Source organism: Scyliorhinus torazame, chromosome 1 (assembly GCF_047496885.1).
Source record: "Scyliorhinus torazame isolate Kashiwa2021f chromosome 1, sScyTor2.1, whole genome shotgun sequence".
In the NCBI taxonomy this organism is placed as follows: Eukaryota; Metazoa; Chordata; class Chondrichthyes; order Carcharhiniformes; family Scyliorhinidae; genus Scyliorhinus; species Scyliorhinus torazame.
The window spans coordinates 302,359,716-302,384,041 of NC_092707.1; the positions used below are offsets into that span (position 1 = coordinate 302,359,716).

A 24,326-nucleotide genomic window follows, 5' to 3' on the forward strand; every position below is an offset into this window, starting at 1 on the left:
AACCTCACGCTCATCTCACCAAAACCTCCAGTAGTCGCACAGTGATTAGCACTGCTGCCTCGGGTGTCAGGGACCCGGGTTCAAGTCCGATCTTGGGTGATTGTCTGTGTGGAGTTTTCACTTTGCCTGTGTGCGTTTTCTCTGGGTCTCTGATTTCCTCTCATAGTCCAAAGATGTGTAGGTTAGGTGGATTGATCATGCTAAATTGCCCCTTAGTGTCCTAAAGTGTCCAGGTGGGGTGACGGGGTTAGGGATGGGGAGTGGGCCTAGATAGGATGCTCTTTCAGACTGACCAAAGGTGTTCTGCAAACGGTCACCCAGTCTACATTTAGTCTCTCAATGTAGAGGAGACGGCATTTGGAGCAGCGAATACAGTAGACCAAATTGAAGTAGGTGCTGCACCTGAAAGGCGGGTTTGGTGCCTTGGATAGTGAGGAGGGAGGAGATGTAGGGGCAGGTGTTGCACCTTCTGAGATTGCATGGGAAGGTGCAGTGGGAAGGGGATGAGGAGTTGGAGACAATGGTGGAGTGATCCAGAGTGTCACAGGGGGAACAACCCCTTCAGAATGTTGACAGGGAAGGTGAGGGGAAGATTGTTTAATGGTGCCATCGAGCTCGACAGAAATGTCAGGACAATTCTTTGACCGCAGAGACTGCTGGGGTGAAAAGTGAGGACCGGGGGGGACCCTATCATGGTTCTGGGAGGGAGGGGGGAAGTGGAGTGGGTAGAGGTGCAGGAGATGGGTTGAACTCCCTGTCGACCACAGCGGAGAGGAGATCCCTCAGTTTAGGAAAAAGCAAGACATGTCAGAAGCGCCATTTGAAAGGTAGCACATTCGGAACAGATGCAACGGAGTCAAAGAAACTGAGAGAATGGGGTGACCTCCTTGCAGGAAGCAGGGTGTAAGGAGCTGTAGTCGAGATAGTTGCGGGAGTCCCTGGGCTTGTAATGAATATTGGTAGTTAGCCTAACATCAGAAATGGAGAAAAAAGAAGCTAAAGAAAGGAGGGGAAGTGCCGGAATAGACTATGTGAAGGTGAGATTGGGGCGGAAACTGGAAGAAAAATAAATCTATAAATTTTTGTAGATCCAGCTGGACTTACCCTGGTAAGCACAGCAGATCATCCATCTGTTTCCTGCACAGTTGAGTAGTCCTTCGGACTCCATGGGTGCTGACTTCTTGGTGACCTCCTCCCTGGCCAGTGTGGTTAGACGGGAGAGCCTTCTGCTCTCATACCTTGGAAAGATGATTTCCCACCTTACCGCAATAGCCTTGAGAAGAATCTCAAAGCAGTCTTTGCAGAACCGTAGGTTGCTATCTTTCCTGGACATTATTTTTACAGGGTCTGGAGGCCCTGGGCTGCAGTGAGTGAATGGCTGTTTGAGTCCTAGTTAAATATGCAGCATGGACGTTGGAACCTACAAAGTGATGATGGGGAGCGCAACTTCCTGCCCACCCTGTCACAAGATTCAATGTATTCCGCACAGATGCATAAGTAATGAGCTGAACAGCATAAGATCTCACATGTTCTGTGCCCTGCTCACCAGCAGAAGTCACTGCAATTTCTGCCCTCACCACCACTCTTTGACTCCAGAACGGAATATTCCTCTCAGTGACAATAACACCACATGGTCTTCCCAATGAAGTATTTTAATGAAACAACCCTGAATTGAAATATGTAGACAAATTCTTCTACCTGGGGTCAATGGTCTCAAGTAAAATGAAGTTTGATTAGGAGACATCAGCGTGTATTCGTAGTACTGCTGCTTAAAAAGCTTCAAATCGCAGTTGCCACAGGACTAAGAATCTGTAATGGTTTAATTAAATGCACTGCTGTATGATGCTGAAACTTGGACAATATATCGAAATCAGGATTACCGATGGAATTAATTTCATATGCATTGTTTGAAAAAGATCCTTGGGATCCATTGGCAACAGAGACTCCCTGACACAAGTACTACAGCTTTCTAACCCATGGAAATGCACAACCAAAGTTGACTACACTAGCTAAGCCATGTTGTTAGAATGGATGACGGTCACCTATCAATAGATGAACTGTATGGAGAGCATGATGCTGCCAGAAGACCCGTTGGATGGTCAAAACTGAGCTACAAGGATTCTTGCAAGCAAGACTTCATTCCACGCCAGATTGACTTCAACTGGGAGCAATACAGATATCCAAAGTACTTTGCACCAAAGTATCCACTCTGGAGCATAGAAATTTGAGGATCTGCATCTTTGGATTCCCACAGAAAGCACCAGTGCAAGAAGGAGCACTCATCAGCGGTCCCTGCATCAGCAAATGACAACGATGTTCCCACTGCAACCGACAATGTCTGGTTCAAATTGAACTATATTCCCATTTGCACGCACTCAGCAGGTGAGCAGTAAATGTGAATATTTGGCCATGTTGCAAAGCCAAGAAAGTATTTGACAAGAGAACAAAGAATCGGAACGAACTGGACATTTTCATGTTGGAAGGACATAACCAGTGGGGTAAGTGCTTGGGTGTCATCTATTAGATGACGCGGCCGGCGCCGCATAACGGGCGTCATCCGCGCATCCGCGGGTTGGCCGGCGCCAACCCGCGCATGCGTGGTTGCCGTCCTGTCCATATCCGCCCGCAAGAAGATGGGGGACGGATCGTGCGGGGCCGCGGAAGGAAGGAGGTCCTCCTTCAGAGAGGACGGCCCGACGATCGGTGGGCTCCGATCGCGGGCCACCCCACATTTAAGGTACCCCCCGGTACAGGATCCCCCCTCGCCCCCCCCACAGGCCACCCCCCCTAGCGGTCACGCACCGCCTACGACTGTAGCGACCAGGTGTGGACGGCGCTGGGGGGAACCCGCCGTTTTGGCCTGGCCGCTCGGCCCATCCAGGCCTCAGAATCGCGGGGGTGCCGGAGAATCGCCATTTTGGGTATCTCCGGCGATTCTCTGGCCTGCGGCCCGCGAAACTCGACTGGCCCGTTCCCGCCGCTCGGGAGAATCGCGGGAGGGCGTCGGACCGGCGGCCCCGGAAATTTCGGCGGCCCAGGCGATTCTCCCAACCGGTGTGGGAGTGGAGAATCGCGCCCAATTCATTCAAGCTTTCCAACAATACCAATTAGGTGGGAAGCAATCTGCGAGGAGGGCACAAAAAGGCTTCAAAGGGATATAAACAGGTTAGGTCGGTGGACAAAAACATAGCAGTTGGAAGAGAATGCGGAAGAATGTGAATTTATCAATGTTGGAAAGCAAAATAGAAAAGCAAATTTTCTTTTAACTGGTGAACAATTAGGAAACATTGGTATTCAGAACGATCTGGATGTCCTTGTGCATGAATCACAGAAAGGTAATATATACGTACAGCAAGTAATCAGGAAAGGGAACAGGTTGTTAGCCTTCATTTCAAAGCAATTGAAGTATAAGAGTGAAGAAGTCCTACTGAAGTGCGTGAAGCATTGGTGAGACCACACCTGGAGTATTGTGTACAATATAGGTTTCCTGTTTTGCGAAACTGATTCCTAGGATGAGGGAATTATTCCAAGAGGAGAGATTTAGTAGACTGAGCATTTATTCCCTGCAATTTAAAACAAAGAGGTAATCGCATTCAACTATGTAAAATTCTTAAGGGGCTTCTGGTTGATGCTGGAAGGAAGACTTCCTGGTTGAGGAGTCTAGAATTAAGGATTATAATCTCAGAATAAGGGAAATCACATTTAGGAGATGAGGAGAAATTTCTTTTTTTGAAGGTTTACAAACCTTTGGAATTCTCTACCAATGAAGGTGCTCAGTTGTTGACAGATTTTTGGATACAAAGGAAATTGAGGGGCATGATGAAATTAAGGTAGAAGGTCAGCCATGATTATATTGATTGGTGGAGCAGGCTCATTGGGCTGTATAGCCTATTTCTGCTCCTATTTTTGAATGTTAACTAATTCATGCTGCTCTTCCACAACAGCTAGCCTACTTTCTCTCAGAGTATTGTTGCTGCTGTTATTATTTTCCGACCTCCTTTTAATAAACATGTAGTGAGGTCCCTTGGTGGGGTGGGGTGGGGTGTTTAGGAGTGGGTGATGGAGAGAAGCTGCCCTCCTGAGAAAAATAATGAATTACCAGTATAGTTAATTAGAATATTTAATCTTTCAACCTTTCCCGATAAAACAACTTTCTTTCAGTGTAATGCAAATTGGAGCAAATATATGACAATTATATGTAAATATTGATGATTGCTACGGAAATATCGACCTATTCTATTGGTATTCCTTTTTATATAATTTTATCTCAGGTTCCAATTCGATATCAGCCCCTATGAGGACTCCTGGGCAACCTTTTTTGTCCATATGGTTTTAAACTGCTGCGGAAAGAACAGGTACAGACCATAAAATAATCCCATTTTATTTTCCTTAATGAGAACAAAATGCCTTGACAAGCTGCAGAGGAGATTAAATCTGTATTCCATTTTAATGACAATCATCTTGTGCCTCAAAACTGTATTACTTTTAGTGCTGGATTAGTGTCATCGAATATTATTCACCAGTAAGGGTTCTCGGGTATAACAGTTACTGAAGGCTCTCTGACTCTCATTACAGACCAGGGTTGCATCATCCAAACCACTGCAGTTGGTAACATCCCTCGATGTCAGTGGATTTGGTTACAATCCAGCTGGGACCATTAACATTTACAGAAAAATCTGAACACGTTTTAACCAATAGAAATATGCCACAAAATTTCACTATTTTTAACAAACCAACTTTATTGTACATGAAAGAATTAAACACCACATGCACTGTTACCTATACAATTTTGTTTATGGCAATGTACGTTATGCGCTGGGGTTTACTTCTTAATTTCCCCAAACATCCCCTTCTAAGATGCATCAATCTTATTTACTTCTGTAGGGACCACCCATAGATATGCCACAGTGCTCTGAAAATGTTTCCTCCTCTCCAGCTATTTTCAGAGATAGAAATTTCATTTAACATCTCTCAACTGAATACCTCAGCCTCCTTTTATGGTTACTTTCCCAATACTTCCAAGCTAATCTGTTGGTTGTTTTATTTTGCCACAAGACTCTGTGGGGGCCACTGTAGATTCTTCCTTTCAAACCAGGCAATCCTCTAGCTTCTGTTCCTTCACAAAATTCAAACTGAGGTTCAGCCTTAGTCACATTTCACACAGTAAATTATTAAGTTATTTATATTTTACTATGGCTACCTCTCAGTGAGCTACAAACCACATAATGTCAAAACTACAACTAATGTTCTCAGAAAACACCCAAATAAGCTGAAACAAGAGAAGCACCTTAAGCTCCACCCATCAGCATGACATAACACTTCTGGGATGTCCTCAAACTGACCTTCAGGTTGATTATCCCTCATTTAAAATGTAGTTTTTGAGCTGTTTTTTAAAAATATATATATATATTTATTAAAGTTTTTTAACACAATTTTTCTCCCTTACAAACAATAACCCCCCCCCCCCCCCCCCCCCGTAACAAAAAAAAAGCAAGAAATCGCGCAGAGCAAGATATATACATGGCAAAATGATATATTTACACAGCTTTGTACACTGGCCCTCTCCCGTACGTGCCTGTTTCCCCAACCCTTCATGTTATCTCTTGCTCACCCACCCTCCCCGGCAGTCCCCACTTCCCCCCCCCCCCTCCCAGGACCCCCCCCCCCCCCCAAGGTTGCTGCTGCTGACCGACCTTCCTCTAACACTCCGCGAGATAGTCTAGGAACGGTTGCCACCGCCTGTAGAACCCCTGTGCAGACCCTCTCAAGGCGAACTTAATCCTCTCCAACTTTATGAACCCCGCCATATCATTTATCCAGGCCTCCAGGCTGGGGGGCTTCGCCTCCTTCCACATTAGCAAGATCCTTCGCCGGGCTACTAGGGACGCAAAGGCCAGAATGCCGGCCTCTTTCGCCTCCTGCACTCCCGGTTCGTCCAGTACTCCAAATATTGCTAGCCCCCAGCTTGGCTTGACCCGGACTTTCACCACCTGAGATATTGCTCCCGCCACTCCTCTCCAGAACCCCTCCAGTGCCGGGCATGACCAAAACATATGGACATGGTTCGCCGGGCTCCCTGAGCACCTTCCACATCTGTCCTCCACCCCAAAGAACCTACTCAACCTCACCCCCGTCAAGTGCGCTCTGTGGACCACTTAAATTGTATCAGGCTGAGCCTGGCACACGAGGAGGAGGAATTAACCCTACGTAGGGCATTAGCCCACAGACCTTCCTCGAGCTCCTCCCCCAGCTCCTCCTCCCATTTACCCTTCAACTCTTCTACCAGCGCTTCCCCCTCTTCTTTCAACTCCTGGTGTATTTCCGACACCTTGCCCTCCCCGACCCATACACCCGAGATCACCCTATCTTGAACTTCTTGTGCCGGGAGCAACGGGAATTCCCTCACCTGTCGCCTCACAAAAGCCCTCACCTGCATATATCTAAAGGCATTTCCAGGGGGTAACTCGAACTTCTCCTCCAGTGCCCCTAGGCTCGCAAACGTCCCGTCGATGAACAGGTCCCCCATTCTTCCAATCCCCGCCCGATGCCAGCTCTGGAACCCCCCGTCCATCTTCCCCGGGACAAACCGGTGGTTACCCCTGATCGGGGACCACACAGATGCTCCCATTGCACCCCTGTGCCGTCTCCACTGGCCCCAGATCCTTAGTGTTGCCGCCACCACCGGGCTCGTGGTATACTTTGTCGGCGAGAGCGGCAGCGGTGCCGTCAGCAACGCCCCCAGGCTCGTTCCTTTACAGGACGCCATCTCCATCCTCTTCCATGCCACCCCCTCACCCTCCATAACCCACTTGCGGATCATCGCCACATTTGCTGCCCAGTAGTAGCTCCCCAGGTTTGGCAGCGCCAACCCTCCTCGGTCCCTACTGCGTTCCAGGGCCCCTCTCCTTACTCTCGGGGTCTTATTCGCCCACACAAACCCCATAATACTCCTGCCTACTCTCTTAAAAAAGGCCTTAATGATCACGATGGGAAGGCACTGAAACACAAACAGAAACCTCGGAAGGACCACCATTTTGACCGACTGCACTCTACCCGCCAGCGAGAGCGGTAGCATGTCCCATCTTTTGAAATCCTCCTCCATTTGCTCCATCAACCTTGTCAGATTCAGTTTATGTAGGGTCCCCCAACTCCTGGCTATCTGGATCCCCAGATACCGAAAGCTCCCCTCCGCCCTCCTCAGCTGTAGGTCCCCTATCCCTCTTTCTTGGTCCCCCGCCCGTAATACAAAGAGCTCACTCTTCCCTACATTGAGCTTATAGCCCGAAAACTCCCCAAACTCCCTGAGAGTCTGCATGACCTCCACCATCCCCTCCATTGGATCCGCCACGTACAGCAACAGGTCATCTGCATATAGCGACACCCGGTGCTCTTCTCCCCCTCGGACCACCCCCCTCCATTTATTAGACTCCCTCAATGACATGGCCAATGGTTCGACCGCCAATGCGAACAACAGGGGGGACAGGGGGCACCCCTGCCTCGTCCCTCAGTACAGTTGAAAGTACTCCGACATCCGCCGGTTCGTCACTACACTCGCCTTGGGGCTCTGTAAAGGAGCTTAACCCAACTGATAAACCCTCCCCCGAACCCAAACCTACGCAGCACCTCCCAGAGGTACTCCCACTCTACTCGGTCAAAGGCCTTCTCCGCGTCCATAGCTGCCACTATCTCCGCCTCTCCCTCCTCCGATGGCATCATTATCACGTTTAAGAGCCGCCGCACATTGGTGTTTAGTTGCCTGCCCTTTACAAATCCCGTCTGGTCCTCGTGGATTACCCCCGGGACACAGTCCTCAATCCTCGTGGCCAGCACTTTTGCCAGCAACTTTGCATCCACATTGAGGAGTGAGATCGGCCTGTACGATCCACATTGCAGTGGGTCCTTGTCCCGCTTTAGGATCAAAGAAATTGTCGCTTCCGAAATTGTCGGGGGCAGGGTCCCCTCCTCTCTTGCCTCATTAAAGGTCCTCACTAGTAGCGGGGCCAACAGGTCTACGTACTTCCTGTAGAACTCCCCCGGGAACCCGTCCGGTCCCGGGGCCTTCCCCGCCTGCATACTCCCCAAACCCTTGCTCAGCTCCTCCAACCCAATTGGTGCCCCCAAACCAGCCCCCTCTTGCTCCTCCACCCTCGGGAAACTCAGTTGATCTAGGAATCGGCTCATCCCCTCTTCTCCCGCTGGGGGCTGTGATCTGTACAGCTCTTCATAAAAGGCCTTAAATACCTCATTTATTTTCGTCGCACTCCGAACCGTGGCTCCCCTTCCATCTTTGACTCCCCCTATTTCCCTCGCTGCCATCCTCTTATGGAGCTGGTGTGCCAGCATCCGACTAGCCTTTTCCCCATACTCGTAGGTCGCCCCCTGCGCTTTCCTCCACTGTGCCTCCGCCTTCCCTGTGGTCAACAGGTCAAACTCTGTCTGGAGCCGTCGTCTTTCCCCAAGTAATCTTTCCTCTGGGGCCTCTGCGTATCTCCTGTCCATTCTCAAAATCTCCCCCACTAACCTCTCCCTTTCCATACCCTCTGTCTTCTCCCTATGAGCCCTAATGGAGATTAGCTCTCCCCTGATCACCGCCTTCAACGCCTCCCATACCACCCCCACCCGCGCCTCCCCGTTGTCGTTGGCCTCCAAGTACCTTTTGGTACACCCTCTCACCTTCCCACACACCACCTCGTCCGCCAACAGTCCCACATCCAGCCGCCACAACGGGCGTTGGTCCCTCTCCTCTCCCAGCTCCAGTTCCACCCAGTGCGGGGCATGGTCCGAAACGGCTATGGCCGAATACTCCGTCCCCTCCACCCTCGGGATGAGCGCCCTACCCAGAACAAAGAAATCTATCCGTGAGTAGGCTTTGTGTACATGGGAGAAGAAAGAAAATTCCCTGGCCTGCGGCCTTGCAAACCGCCATGGGTCCACTCCCCCCATCTGATCCATAAACCCCCTAAGTACCTTGGCCGCCGCCGGCCTTGTTCCAGTCCTTGATTTGGAGCGGTCCAGTGCTGGATCCAACACTGTATTGAAGTCCCCTCCCATTATCAGGCCTCCTATCTCCAGGTCCGGAATGCGCCCCAACATGCGCTTCATGAATCCTGCATCAGCCCAGTTCGGGGCGTATACGTTTACCAACACCACCCACGTCCCTTGCAGCCTACCGCTCACCATTACATATCGCCCTTCATTGTCCGCTACAATAGTCTTGGCCTCAAATGACACCCGCTTTCCCACCAATATTGCCACCCCTCTATTCTTCGCGTCCAGTCCCGAGTGGAATATCTGTCCTACCCATCCCTTTCTTATCCTGACCTGGTCCGCCACCTTCAGGTGAGTCTCTTGGAGCATGACCACGTCCGCCTTCAGTCCCTTTAAATGCGCGAACACTTGAGCCCTCTTCACCGGCCCATTCAGGCCCCTCACATTCCACGTTATCAGCCGGATTGGAGGGGCTCTTCTCTTCCCCCCCCCCCACCACCACCGACTAGCCATCTCCTTTTCTGGGCCAGTCCCATGTCCACGCCTCCCTCACCCTCCAGTCCCCCAGACGGGGGACCCCCGTCCCGACCACCTCTTCTGTGTCCCATTCCCTTTCGGCCAGTGCAGCAGCAGCCCTTCCTTCCTCCCCCCCCCCCCCCCCCCCCGCTAGACCCCTGTCTAGTTTTTTTGCTCCCCCCATGTCACTCCCGTAAGTCAGCTGACGCCTGCTGACCCCGGCTTCCCCCGCCGTCGCATTGACCTCCCCGTGTGGGAGTCTCCCAATCGATATGCATTCCTTCGTTCCCCTTCCCACCTTTCTTCCCGCGCGTGGGAAAAAACCCCACGCTTTCCAAAGCCTGCTCCGCCCCCTCTGGCGCAGATCCTGTCGCGGCCCTGTCCTCTCCCCCAGCCCATGTAACATTTCCTGCGCGTGATTGACCCCCTATATACAACAACCATCACACATCAAACCTCAAACATCCCCCCCACCTTCACAAACCCTCAGTTAGAGTCCAGCTTTTCGGCTTGTACAAAGGTCCACGCCTCTTCAGGCGTTTCGAAGTAATAGTGTTGGTCCTTGTATGTGACCCACAGTCGCGCTGGCTGCAGCATTCCGAATTTCACTTCTTTCTGGTACAACGCCGCTTTGGCCCGGTTGAAACCCGCTCTCCGCTTTGCAACCTCCGTGCTCCAGTCCGGGTATATTCGGATCTCTGCATTGTCCCACTTACTGCTCCGCTCCTTCTTGGCCCATCTCAGGACCCATTCTCTGTCCGTGAACCGGTGGAACCTCACCACCATCGCCCTTGCCGGCTCATTTGCCTGGGGCTTCTTCGCCAGCACCCGATGTGCCCCATCCAACTCCAGCGGCCTTGAAGGGGCCTTCGTGCCCATCATCGCCTCGAGCATCGTGCTCGCGTATGCCCCGGCATCGGCCCCCTCTACTCCCTCAGGGAGACCCAGGATCTGCAGATTCTTTCTCCTCGACCTGTTCTCCAGGTCTTCGAGTCTTCCCGCCCACCTCTTGTGTAGCGCCTCGTTCTGCTCCACTCTCACCGCCAGGCCCACGAGCTCGTCCTCGTTCTGACTGACTCTTTTCTGTACCTCCTGGATCTTAACTTCTTGGGCCTTCTGGGTGATCCCGAGTCCTTCAATTGCTGAAAGCATAGGCGCCAACATCTCCTTGCGCATCTCCTCGCGCTGCTCCTCGAAGCAGCGCTTGATGAACTCCTGCAGCTCCCCTTTGTCCCTGGCTACCGCCATTTTGTTTTCTTTCCCTCGCTTCTCCCGTTGCTCCAGTGCCGCTCCTTTGGCCGTTACACTTCTGGTCCGTTTCATAGAAGTTGGAGGGGGACCTCTCTCTTCCCTTCCCCATGGGTTGCGTAAAAAAAAATTCCGTTGGGGCTCCTCTAACGAGCCCGAAAGTCCGTGGTAACGGGAGCTGCCGAATCGTGCGGCTTAGCTCCGCATAGCCGCAACCGGAAGCCAGTTTTTGAGCTGTTGAAGTAACTAGGTTTTACAGCCTGAATACTTATAAACTAATTTAACTCTAACTCCCAAAACAGAACACCTTTCCAGGCAGCCATTACTGCAAAAGATTTAAGTTGGCACATCGCCGGTCTTTAGCTGAGTAAGCCCATTTGCTGTTTTACAGCTCTATCTCTTGTATTGTGGCTTTATTAAACAAATACAGATCATATTCTGAACTGCCATTTCTTGGGGTGTTCCGGTAATCTCTAAAGCACAGCATTTTAGTTAGGTTACCTTTATAACTTTAATCTGCCAACAACTAAAAGTTACCTCTTAAATGTTAGACATAAGACATAGGAGCAGAATTAGTCCACTTGGCCTATCGAGTCTGCTCTGCAGTTCCATAAGACCATAAGACATAGGAGCAGAATTAGGCCACTCGGCCCATCAAGTCTGCTCCGCCATTCAATCATGGCTGATATTTTTCTCATCGCCCATTCTCTTGCCTTCTCCCTATAACCCCTAATCCCCTTATTAATCAAGAACCTATCTATCTGTCTTAAAGACACTCAGTGATTTGGCCTCCACAGCCTTCTGCGGCAAAGAGTTCCACAGGTTCACCACCCTCTGGCTGAAGAAATTCCTCCTCGTCACTGTTTTAAAGGATTGTCCCTTTAGTCTGAGACTGTGTCCTCTGCTTCTAGTTTTTCCTACAAGTGGAAGCATCCTCTCCACGTCCACTCTATCCAGGCCTCGCAGTATCCGGTAAGTTTCAATCAGATCCCCCCTCACCCATCTAAACTCCAAGGAGTACAGACGCAGAATCCTCAACCGTTCCTCATACAACTAGCTCTTCATTCCAGGGATCATTCTTGTGAACCTCCTCTGGACCCTTTCCAAGGCCAGCACATCCTTCCTTAGATACGGGGCCCAAAATTGCTCACAATACTCCAAATGGGGTCTGACCAGAGTCTTATACAGCCTCAGAAGTACATCCCTGCTCTTGTATTCTAGCCTTCCTGACATGAATGCTAACATTGCATTTGCCTTCCTAACTGCCGACTGAACCTGTTAACCTTAAGAAAATCGTGAACAAGGATTCGCAAGTCCCTTTGTGCTTCAAAGCATTTCCCCATTTAGAAAATAGTCTTTGCCTAAATTCCTCCTTCCAAAGTGCATAACCTCACACTTTTCCACGTTGTATTTCATCTGCCACTTCATTGCGAACTCTCCTAGCCTGTCCAAATCATTCTGCAGCTCCCTTGCTTCCTCAATACTACCTGTCCCTCTACAGATCTTTGTATCATCTGCAAACTTAGCAACAGTGCCTTCAGTTCCTTCTTCCAGATCATTAATGTATATTGTGAAAAGTTGTGGTCCCAGAACAGACCCCTGAGGCACACCACTAGTCACCGACTGCCATCCTGAAAAAGACCCCTTTATCCCCACTCTCAGCCTTCTGCCAGTCAGCCAATCCTCTATCCATGCCAGGATCTTACCCTTAATACCATGGGCTCTTAACCTATTTTACAATCTCCTATGCAGCACCTTGTCAAAGGCCTAAGTAGATATTCACAACATGGTGCATGTTGATAAGCTATCAGAATTTTCCCTGCAAAAGATGCCTTAAGTTTCATTGAACATTAGTTCCTTGATAGATATGTCACCTTACCCATTAAAAACTATATGAGCTTCGGAATCCTGACAATTTACAATAGGGTAATGTTAGCATTGCTGATCTTTATTTAATTCATGTCTTTCCTCTCACTGTTTTCTTATCTACCTAGCTTTGAACTGGATAAACTGTGTCGCTTTACTATGTCAGTAAAGAAAAACTACCGCCGTGTGCCCTACCACAACTGGAAACATGCAGTCTCCGTGGCACATTGCATGTATAATATCCTGCAAAGAGTTCAGGGAACATTCTCGGAACTGGAGGTAGGTGAATGAAATGTTTCTGTCATTGCCTTGGACATGCACCCACCAAGGACATTTATTAACATATATTCACATTAAAGACAAATTATAGTCCCGGCCAAATAACTGAGCTGAAAAACTCATGGGGCAGAATTCTCCCCCAAAATGGCAAGGTGTCATTTTCAGCAATAAAATCAATACAACTGCTGCCGGCCCCAGCAGCACGATCCAGATCGCAATCTTTAGGCACTTGGAACATTGATTCCCCCCCCGCGTGAAAAAGCTGTGCCTGAAGCGCAAAGCGCCTGAATCAGCCACCCCGGGAGTCATCTGAGTACTTCAATCAAGGGGGCGCTGCTTTTAACCGGCTCCACAATAGTTGCTCACAGTCAAGCTAGGAGAATGGCAGCCAAGAAGCCAGCTACAAGTTTTGCCGAGGGGGCTCTCACAAGAAAGTTGAATGCCACAGAAGATAGAATGGCAATCCTCAGACTGGCAGGAGACTCTCTCGCAAGGTCGCGAATGGTGGGAAGGGACATTCCCCAAGCTGTCAGAAGTAGACAGAACCCACAGGTCACTCCAAAAACCAAGGCCGGGAAACAGCCGAGGGCCGTAATTGCCAAATTACACCAATACCAAGACCGGGAAATAATCCTGAACTGGGCCAGGCAGACAAGGTCCTGCAAGTGGGAGGGACACCCGATCAGGATTTATCAGAACATTGGGGTGGACCTGGCCAAGCGCCGGAAAGAATTCAATAGAGCCGAAGTAGCCCTGTATAAAAACAGGGTGAAATTTGGAATGCTGTACCCAGCCAAGCTCTGGGTCACCTTCCTGGTCAAGAAGCATTACTTCACCACACCTGCAGATGCAGACAAATTCGTCCATAAACACGGGCTGGGAAGACAGCATCAGAACCAACGATGAAGCGGACACCCTGAAGAAATGGGACAATGAAAGACTATTTTTGAGGGACTGCACCGCCACAGTTTGAATGTGAGAGCAAAGGCTCAGAAAGGTTGGGGGCGAGAGCAGCAGGCCACAGGAAAGGGTGAGGAGGAGGAAGGGGGAACAGACATGTAGTGAGTGAAGGGGAGGTTTCGGCCAGCCCCAGGAGGGCAGCCGCCACACTACCGGGAAAGTTCACACCAGGCGGTACGAATGAGAGGGAGCAGCAGTGCATCTCGCCTCAGGGAGAGGGCACCTGGCGACAGGGGGATTGTAGTAAAAGGATAAATGAGAGGGTGAATGGGAGAGGGGGAGAAACAGATCCGAAGGGAAAACAAAGATACAAGGGGTGGGGGAGGCTCTAGGCTGGCTAAGACAGATCACACATGACAGCAAGGAACACAAAGGCACCGTAAACAGCCACTTTGGAGGGTCCCCAAACAAAGGGAAACCCCGGGGAGCGCTGGGGCCTGGCCTCATGGTGAGAACGGTGACCGCGGCCACCTTGGATGGTCCCCTAACAAAGAGAAACCCCGGAGTGCAGAGGCTCACCCACAAGTTAAGTATGGCTGACCCCGCAGGTGGGGGGGGGGGGACAGAACCCCTCCCCATCAGAACAGTCACCTGGAAAGTCAGGGGACTTAACGGCCCAGTGAAAAGATCCAGAGTCTTCGCCCACCTGAAAAGATGAAAGCTGACATAGACACCCTCCAAGAAAGACACCTGAGGGAGAAGGACCGACTACAAGTAAGAAAGGGCTGGGTGTGACAGGCCTACCATTTATGCTATTGGACAAGAGCTAGAGGGTGTAACCATACTTCTCAATAGGAGGATGGTGTTTCCAGCGACGAGGACGGTTACGGACCAAGGGGGACCGTACGTCATGGTCAGCGGTGTCCTGGACTGGGCACCAGTGGTCCTTGTTAACGTGTACGCACATTGTCATGAACAATCCCCACTGTGCCTCAAAGCCCTTTTCCAATCGTAGCCCCCCCCCTAGCCACCCCTGGTGCCATATCCGCCCACCAGTTTAACAAGATCCTCCACCGGGCAATTAGAGAGGCGAAGGCCACATCATCAGCCCCCTTCCACTCCACCTGCTCCTGCATTTCTGATACACCAAAGATCGCCACCATTGGGTTGGCCTGACCTCCACCCCTACAATTTTGGGCAATGTCCCGAACACCACTTCCCAGTATGTTTCCTGCTTCTCACAGCACCAAAACATGTGCACATGGTTCGCTGGCCCCCGCCCGCAGTTCCACTCGTCAGCCACCCCATGGAAAAAAAAACACTATTCCTTGTCCGAGTCATGTGCACAATCTTGAGTCAAGCTCATCCGCACGCAGGAGGAGGTAACATTCACCCTAATCATCGCCTCACACCACAGACTCCAATCTATTTCCCCCCACAGCACCTCCTCCCATTTGCCGCTGACCCTCATTACTTGCTCACCAAACCACCAGTATATATCTTCAATCCTACCCTCTCCCGACTCATCCAGGAGCAGCAATTGCCCCAGCAGGATACATCCTGGCAACCTGGAAGACGTCCTCCACTCCTTTCTTGCGAAATCCTGCACCTGAATACACCTAAATTCACTCCCCCTCGGCAACTGAAACGTCTCCTGCAGCTCATCCAGACCCGCAAACTGCCCTTCCAGATACAAGTCGCTCACTCTCTTCAGCCCTGCCTCCCTCCACTTTCCATACATCCCATCCATCTCCCCAGCTTAAACCTAAGGGATGGGATTCTCCGTCCCGCCGCACCAGTTTTCTTGCTTGACGCGCCCCCGCCGGCAGCGGGATTCTCCGTCCTGCCAGCTAGCCAATGGGGTTGCCCATTGTGGGCAGCCCCACGCCGTCGGGAAATCCCCGGGCGTGGGTGCGCTGCTGGTGCAATGGAGAATCCCAACAGCAGAGAATCCAGCCCACGGTTCCCGCACAGTGGCGTCAACACCAACATCCTCTCCAATTTAAAGTGCCTCCTCAGCTGATTCCTCACCTTGACCGTTGACTGTATCACCGGGCTCGCTGTGTACTTGCCCAGAGCAAACAGCAGTGGGGCCGTCACCAATGCCCTCAAGCTGGATTCCTCCTCTATCCTAACCCACTCTGCACCCCCCCCCATAACCATCGCCTCACCTTCTCTATGTTCGCTGCCCAATAATAATGAAGCAGATTCGGGAGCGCCAACTCCCCCTTTCTGCCTCTGTCTCTGTAGTAGGGCCCTCTTTACCCTCGGTACCTTCCCCGCCCATACAAACTCTGAGATCACCGTCTCCAATTTCCGAAAGAAGGCTTTCGGGAGAAAGACTGGGAGAGGCTGGTAAACAAACAGGAACCTTGGCAACACATTCATTTTCACGACCTGCACCCTCCCTGCCAGTGTCAGGTGTAGTGTGTCCAATCTCTTGAAATCCCCCCTGATCTCCTCCACCAACGTTGTCAAATTTCACTTTGCATCATTGTACATTCCCTTGCCACCTGGATCTCCAAATACCTATCCCTTCCCTAGCTGCCTTAAATGGTAGTTCCCCTAAGTTGACCCCCACCCTTGCCGTGTTCACCGGAAACACCTCGTTCTTCCCCGACGTTCAACTTATACCTCGAGAAGGCCCCAAAACCTCTCCAATATTTCCATGGTCCTACCCATACTCTCCAGCGGGTCCGACACAAGCAATAACAGGTTGTCCATGTACAGCGACCTGCGATGTTCTCTACTCCCCCCTCACAATCCCCCATCACTCCTTAAGAGCCCTTAAGAGCCATTGCCAAGACCTCAATCACTAGCGTGAACAACAACAGCAACAGCAGACACCCCTGTCTCGTACCTCTATGCAGCCCAGAACTTTGTGAGCTCATCCCATTCGTGACTACACTTGCCATTGGAGCCACATACAACAAGCGCACCTACGCCACAAACTTCGGTCCAAACCCAAACCTACCCAAAATTTCAAATAAATACTCCACCCGATCAAAAGCCTTTTCTGCATCCATAGAAACAGCAACCTCCAGCACCCACCCCCTCAACGGTGCTATTACTACATTCAACAGCCTCCTAATATTACTGGAGAGCTGCCCTTTGCAAAACCTGTTTGCCCCTCTGCCACTACACCTGGCACACATCCCTCCATCCTTCCGCCATCAACTTAGCCAACACGTCAGTGTTCGACAGCAAAATGGGCCTATACGGCCCACACTCCAGTGGACCCTTCCCCTTCTCCGGGATTAACGCAATCGACTCCTTCGTCAGTATCTCCAGCAGCTCCTCCTTCCCCAACAAGTGCGGTGCCAACTCCATTACAAACACCTTATAAAACTCCGCCGGAAAGCCAACCGGCCCCAGAGCTTTCCCCAACTTCATCCCCCTAATACTATTAATCACCTCCTTCAGGCCCCGCGGTTGCGCTCGTTATTATTATTTGGCACAACAGTCCATCGCAGTTGTGATGGCTCACATAAACTGACTTTTAATAATCATAACAATAATCTTTATCGTCACAAGTAGGCTTACATTAACACGGCAATGAAGTTACTGTGAAAATCCCCTAGTTGCCACATTCCGGCACCTGTTCAGGTACACAGAGGGAGAATTCAGAATGTCCTATTCAACGAACAGCACATCTTTCAGGACTTGTAGGAGGAAACCGGAGCACCCGGAGGATAGTTCTTTGGGTTATTAAAAATATTGTTCGCAGCCCTTAAGTTATTCTGTTATGAACCACGTTTTCTCAACATATTAGATGGACTATTATTGGCTGAGAGTGGAATTTTAACTAATTTGTTTCTTGTTTCCTATATATTTTTATTTGAAAAGCGGAAAGGTCTTCTCGTGGCTTGCTTGTGTCATGATCTAGATCACAGGGGTTACACCAACAGCTACCTACATAAGTTTGACCACCCACTGGCTGCCTTATACTCCACCTCCACAATGGAGCAGCATCACTTCTCTCAGACAGTTGCTATATTACAGGTAGGATTACCGCAGACACGATTTTCAGAAATATCATTAAACTGTACAGTATACAAAAACTCTTTTGGAATAAGTAACTGTGTGATGTGTGATGCTAATGTGTGTTTCAGCTCTGAAAGCAATAGATCCTTCTTTAATTAAGCTATTCTTTCGTGGAACTGCAACACTGTGGTACTATGTAGCTCACTCCTACAATCGGTGGAACAGTGGTTAGCAGTGCTACCTCACAGCTCCAGGGACCCACCCGGGTTCAATTCCGGCCTTGGGTGACTGTCTGTGTGGAGTTTGCACTTTCCCATTGTGCTTGCGTGAGTTTCCTCCCACAGTCCAAAGATGTGCAGGTTAGGTGGATTGGCCATGCTGAATTGCCCTTTAGTATCCACAAGGTTAGAAAGGGTTACTGGGTTACGGGGATAGGGTGGGCTTGAGTAGGATGCTCTTTCCAAGGGCTGGTGCAGACTTGATGGGCTGAATGCCCTCCTTCTGCACTGTAAATTCTATGATTCTATGAAAATCCAAACAGGTAATTTCCAAACCGCTGATCGTAAATTGACTATATCTTACCTGCCAGTACTAATGTTATCCTTTAATATGGACTTTGGCTGCAGCTTCTAGCTCTTATCTAGGTTTCACAATATAATCAGTTTATACAATCAAAGTGCCCAGGCATGACCATCTCCTTGGGGGCTTTCAAAGTGCTGCATTTCAACGTAGCACTGAAATGTTTCTTCTGTGATTGAAATTAATTAAGCACTTTAAATGAGTCAAAACGTGCTAATGTCTGTAATCAATACAGCACCCCAGTATTATCTAGTTCAAAAACCTTCTCTTAGACAAAATTCAAGGCCGGGATTTTTCACCCTAATTTTCGACAGGCAGAGAATTCAGCAGGAGTCCCAAAACGGCTTTCACGCCAATGGGATTTCCTCTCTGGATTGTCCTCATCACCCCCCACCCACCCCCAACCACCCCTCCACACGGCTTTCACACCAATGGGATTTCCTCTCTGGATTGTCTTCATCACCCCCCCACCCACCCCCAACCACCCCTCCACCCCCATGACAGAACAGGGTTCCCACCATGCAATGACAAGAACTCCATTTAACTATATTTTAATGTCATTAGCGGGCTTCCCATTCTATTATTTCCCTCCCACATTAGGATCCCCGCCCTTCCAACATGACAACACCTTTGTAAAATGGGAACCCAGAAAATGGTCCCCGCTGGGGACTGTCTTGTTATGCTCTAGGCATAGCATAAGCGGCTTCCTTGTGGTGCACTTGACAAAGGAAGGTTCAGACGTGGAGATAACTTCAACACGTTTATTAAACTATTTACACTTCTCCTACTCGGGTTCGCCAGTACTGTTAATCCTTCTATAGCTACTCAGACTGACTAACCAGTCTGCTACAATCCACGTGGTGGGTGTAATATTGAATCAACCCTGAGTCTCTACTCACTGACTGTCTCCACTGGAAAGAGGAAGATCATGTGTGTAGTGTCCTTTATATATGGGTTGGTGTAATGCCCTCCTGTGGTCGTGTCACCTCTGTGTGTATCGTGAATGCCCATTGGTCGTGTCCTATCTAACTGTTCTATTGGTTGAGTGTCTGTGTGTCATGTCTCTAGTGCTCCCCCTAGTGTCTAGCTAGTCTACTTGTATTTACATTAACCCCTTGTGTCTTTACAGTGATGCATATCACCACATCCCCCTTTTTTTTACATGTTACATATTTTCTGTACACTTAAAGAAAATTGAACAAAAAACAGGTAGATAAGTTATGGTGTGTACTAGTCATGAGTACAGTGATTAAACGATAAGTCCAAATCAAATGTGCGAGTCCAAAACCTTTCAATCGTCATGGTCAAATGTCTCTCTTGGTGGGGTGGTGAGTTTTATGGTGGCATGTCCTTGTGAACACCATCGGTGTCCCTGTGTTTCAGGAACTAAGAAGTGGTCAAATCACTTCGCTGTCTGATTTGGAGTCTTTTTTTTTCGATGTTTGTGATGGTGATGTTGGATGGCATCTTGTAGCTGAGAAGTCGTTGACGTTGAAGAGATGCCATCAACAGTATCATTCGAGGTCATGTATGTGCCATATGTGGAAGTTGGATAATACTGGTTTTGGCCACATGCTGTGCTGGAAGGGTAATCCTGCTGAGAACCGTTGAAGCTTGTCGAATTGGAAACAGAATTGCAGCTCGCATAAATACTTGGCGATGGTGTGAAACTAGAACCTTGCATCTGACAGGAATATGCCATCTGGCCAGGCTGGGGTGCAGCAAATCCTGGGCTGTAACTAAGGAATCCAGTCTGTAGTGCAGATTGTGCTTGCGGTAGTCCTCCTTCGGTCTTGATTCCATAAGTGTGCCATCCGTAGTGCTGGCCTGTTTGAGAATGTGCTGCATAGACTGCTGGCCGCTGCATGCCTGAATATTGGGTTTGTCCAGCATAAGCTGTCATTGACCTCACTGCTGGTGTGGAAAAAATGTGTGGGTATGGCTTGAAAGGATATAGCTGTGGTGAATATTGGTGTATTCCTCTTGGACTGTAGCCACTACTTATTATTACTGACCCAGTGTAATTGTCAAGTGATCCATCTCCTGTCATCGTCGTCACCCTGAGCGTGCCATCACTGAGTTTGCGGCACTCCCTGCCTGGAGTAAAGTTAGCTTACGTGAATCAGTTTGGCGTTTGGTTGCTCCCCATCTGGAGTCTGGTCTGTTTTAACTGAATCAGTGTTGGTTTGTTGGTGCTCCCTGTCCGGAGTCTTAGCAGGTTCACTGGAGTCAGCTGAGATTTCTTGAAGCTCCACGTCTGGAGTCGGAACATGCAGGAATGCATTGACTTGTGGAGAGGTTCGAGCGAATGAGGTTGGAAGTAACGTGGAAGTAACGGGGAGTCACCAGTGGTCTCAAAGTGATCGTCGAGTGCCTCTGTACACACTAGCTGAGGTCTGTTATATTGCACATCTTGCATGGGAAGTGGGATCTGTCGTCACTCGTCACACATAAAGTGGATAGAGCCTCAGTAGCTTCTTGTTGTTCACTTGGGCTAGGTATACTGTCAGAGTCTTCTCCTTGTGGCTCAGACAATGTGGATGGACCGTCATCGTCGCTGCGCTGGTCATTTGGGCTTGGACTGTCATAGTCGCTTTGTTCTTCACTGGAGCATGATAGACCGCCATGGTCGTCCTGCTGTGCACTGGAGCGTGGTAGACTGTCATAGTCTTCTTGCTGTTTACTTGAGCATGGCAGACTTGCATCGTCTGCTGCTAGTTGGTCAGAGGAGGTTGCTAGACCCTCATGGTCTTGTTCCAGCAAGGACTGCACTTTGGAGTCTTGCGTTGCTTCTATCGTGGAGGCTGTCCACGTGCTCACTGTGGAGGCTTGTGACACTGGAGTCACTTCTTGTTCATGCAAGGACTGAGCTTTGGAGTCTTGCATTGCTTCTATTGTGGAGGCTGTCCACGGGCTCGCTGTGGAGGCTTGTGACACTGGGGTCACTTCTTGTTCATGCAAGGACTGCGGTGTGGAGTCTTGCGTGTCTTCTATCGTGGAGTCGGGAGCCCTTAGCCGTGCGTGGAACACTCTCTGTGTGGCAGCAGGCCACTCTCTGTGGGCTTGTATCGCTCTCTGTCTCTTGGTGTCAGGCCGCAGCATCATCCTGCACTCATGAGTCGGGATGTCGTATATGCTGGGCTGAAGATCCTCAAATCCGAAGAACGAATCCGCGTCTGCGTCGGATTCAGTACGGGGGTCGCCATTTCTAATGAAAAAACCTTTGCCCGAGTCGTAGTCCTCTAGGACCATATCATCACTGTTTGTGTCGGAGCTGGCATGGGGCTCGCGATGTCCAGAGAAAAAAATAAAGGTCGGTGTCGTAGTATTCAAGGTCTGTGTCATCGCTTTGCGCGGTGCTAACTGCTTGTTGCAGGGTTTTGCGGAGGTTACTTTCAGTTCCTGGTTGAATTTGAGGCATTGTCATTCCAGCAGAGGGCAGGAGAACAGAGCTGCTGATTGGCTGTTACGGGGAGATTTGCATATGTGCATTGTGGTCACCGTAACTTGAAGGTGGTTTGTGGAGGAGCTGGTGTCAAGTGACACTTAAACCCAAAACACTTCTTCAGTGTTTCCCTCCCTACCCCCTCCTCTAACCAAAAAGAAACCAACTGCTGTAAGAATCCCAGCCAAGAGGAAGGCTCGAGGGCAGGTAGAAGTGGAAAGAAGTCGAACCGTGACGTCACAGCCTGCAGGTAAGTGCTTGACTGATGACTGGTAAGTCGTTTTTCTTTTCCCTGAGGTGTTATTGTGCGGGGCGCAGTGGTTGCTGAGTGAGTGCTTGCTGAGAAGGGGAGTAAATTTTTTTTAAACTTACTGTAGGGAGTTTCCTGCTGAATCCAGTCGGAGTGAGGACAGAGTGACTGCTGGGTAAGTAACAAAGATTTAAATTGTTTGCACAGGCCCATTACAGCTGATTGCTGTTTTTGTGTTGGGCGCAGTGGTTGCTGGTTAAGTGTTTTATTTTTACCTGTATTTAAGTTGGGCAGTTTCAAAATCCTACACACTACACTTGTAGTGTCCCCCATCCTTCCACCTCCTTTAACCTAAGGGGTAGAGTGAATAACAGGTAAGCTCTTTCTTTCTTTTTTTTTAATCCAGAGGGGATGGCAGGGAAGGTAGTGCAATGTTCCTCCTGCAGAATGTTTGAGGTGAGGGACGCCATCAGTGCCCCTGCTGATTTCATCTGTGGGAAGTGCACCCACCTTCAGCTCCTCAGAAACCGCGTTAGGGAACTGGAGCTGGAGCTGGATGAACTTCGAATCATTCGGGAGGCAGAGGTGGTTATAGATAGAAGCTTCAGGGATGTAGTTAATCCGAAGAATAAAGATAGATGGGTGACGGTGAGAGGGGTTGGGAGGAAGCAGTCAGTACAGGGATCCCCTGTGGTCGTTCCCCTTAGTAACAAGTATACCGCTTTGGATACTGTTGGGGGGGGGGGACTTACCAGGGGTAAGCCATGGGGTACAGGTCTCTGGCACAGAGTCTGTCCCTGTTGCTCAGAAGGGAAGGGGGAAGAGGAGTAGAGCATTAGTCATTGCAGACTCCATAGTTAGGGGGTTAGATAGGAGATTCTGTGGGAACGAGAGAGACTCGCGGTTGGTGTGTTGCCTCCCAGGTGCTGGGGTCCATGATGTCTCGGATCGTGTTTTCGGGATCCTTAAGGGGTAGGGGGAGCAGCCCCAAGTCGTGGTCCACATAGGTACCAATGACATAGGTAGGAAAAGGGATAGGGATGTAAGGCAGGAATTCAGGGAGCTAGAGTGGAAACTTAGATCTAGGACAAACAGAGTTATTATCTCTGGGTTGTTACCCGTACCATGTGCTAGCGAGACGAGGAATAGGGAGAGAGAGGAGTTGAACACGTGGCTACAGGGATGGTGCAGGACGGAGGGTTACAGATTTCTGGATAATTGGGGCTCATTCTGGGTTCGATGGGACCTCTACAAACGGGATGGTCTACACCTGGACCAGAGGGGTACCAATATCCTGGGGGGGAAATTTGCTAATGCTCTTCGGGAGGGTTTAAACTAGTTCAGCAGGGGATTGGGAACCTGAATTGTAGCTCCAGTATACAGGAGGTTGAGAGTAGTGAGGTCATGAGTAAGGTTTCAAAGTTGCAGGAGTTACCGGCAGGCAGGGAGGTGGTTTAAAGTGTGTCTTCTTCAATGCCAGGAGCATCCGGAATAAGGTGGGTGAACTTGCGGCACGGGTTGGTACCTGGGACTTCGATGTTGTGGCCATTTCAGAGACATGGATAGAGCAAGGACAGGAATGGTTGTTGCAGGTGCCGGGGTTTAGATATTTCAGTAAGCTCAGGGAAGGTGGTAAAAGAGGGGGAGGGGTGGCATTGTTAGTCAAGGACAGTGTTACAGTGGCAGAAAGGACGTTTGATGAGGACCCGTCTACTGAGGTAGTATGGGCTGAGGTTAGAACCAGGAAAGGAGAGGTCACCCTGTTTGGGGTTTTCTATAGGCCTCCGAAAAGTTCCAGAGATGTAGAGGAAAGGATTGCAAAGATGATTCTGGATAGGAGCGAAAGCTTGTTATGGGGGACTTTAACTTTCCAAATATTGACTGGAAACGCGATAGTTCGAGTACTTTAGATGGGTCCGTTTTTGTCCAATGTGTGCAGGAGGGTTTCCTGACACAGTATGTAGTGTTGCTGATTTTCTCCTTGGTTCAATTGCTCTGTTTTATTAACTTTGCTCTCGAGTCGCCAGGTATCCTTATGATACCGCCACGAGGTTCAAGTCCGAATAATGATCAATAACCCAATACACCGATTAGTAAGATTTAAATCAAAGCACATTTATTATACACAGCAATTGCTACTCATGCACAAATTCTACGTCTAAGCTACTTCTATAACTAACAAGCCTATACTTAACTTAGGACTGGCCCACCAGGTCAGGGAAACAAATGGCCTTTCGTTCGGGTTCTGAGTCTGCGGGATTCGAAGTTGGT

The 24,326-nt window shown here is 49.7% G+C and overlaps 1 protein-coding gene across 2 annotated transcripts in view; it reads left to right on the plus strand.

Annotated features, from left to right (window-relative positions):
* The window catches only part of pde10a (phosphodiesterase 10A), a 1,307,205-nt gene that overhangs the window by 1,186,117 nt on the left and 96,762 nt on the right, over nt 1–24,326 (plus strand). For both annotated transcript variants that reach the window (XM_072507750.1, XM_072507751.1), the window contains 3 exons: nt 4,272–4,355; nt 12,747–12,897; nt 17,644–17,799. In XM_072507750.1, coding sequence (XP_072363851.1) covers nt 4,272–4,355; nt 12,747–12,897; nt 17,644–17,799 — 391 coding nt within the window. The remainder of the gene's footprint in view (nt 1–4,271; nt 4,356–12,746; nt 12,898–17,643; nt 17,800–24,326) is intronic.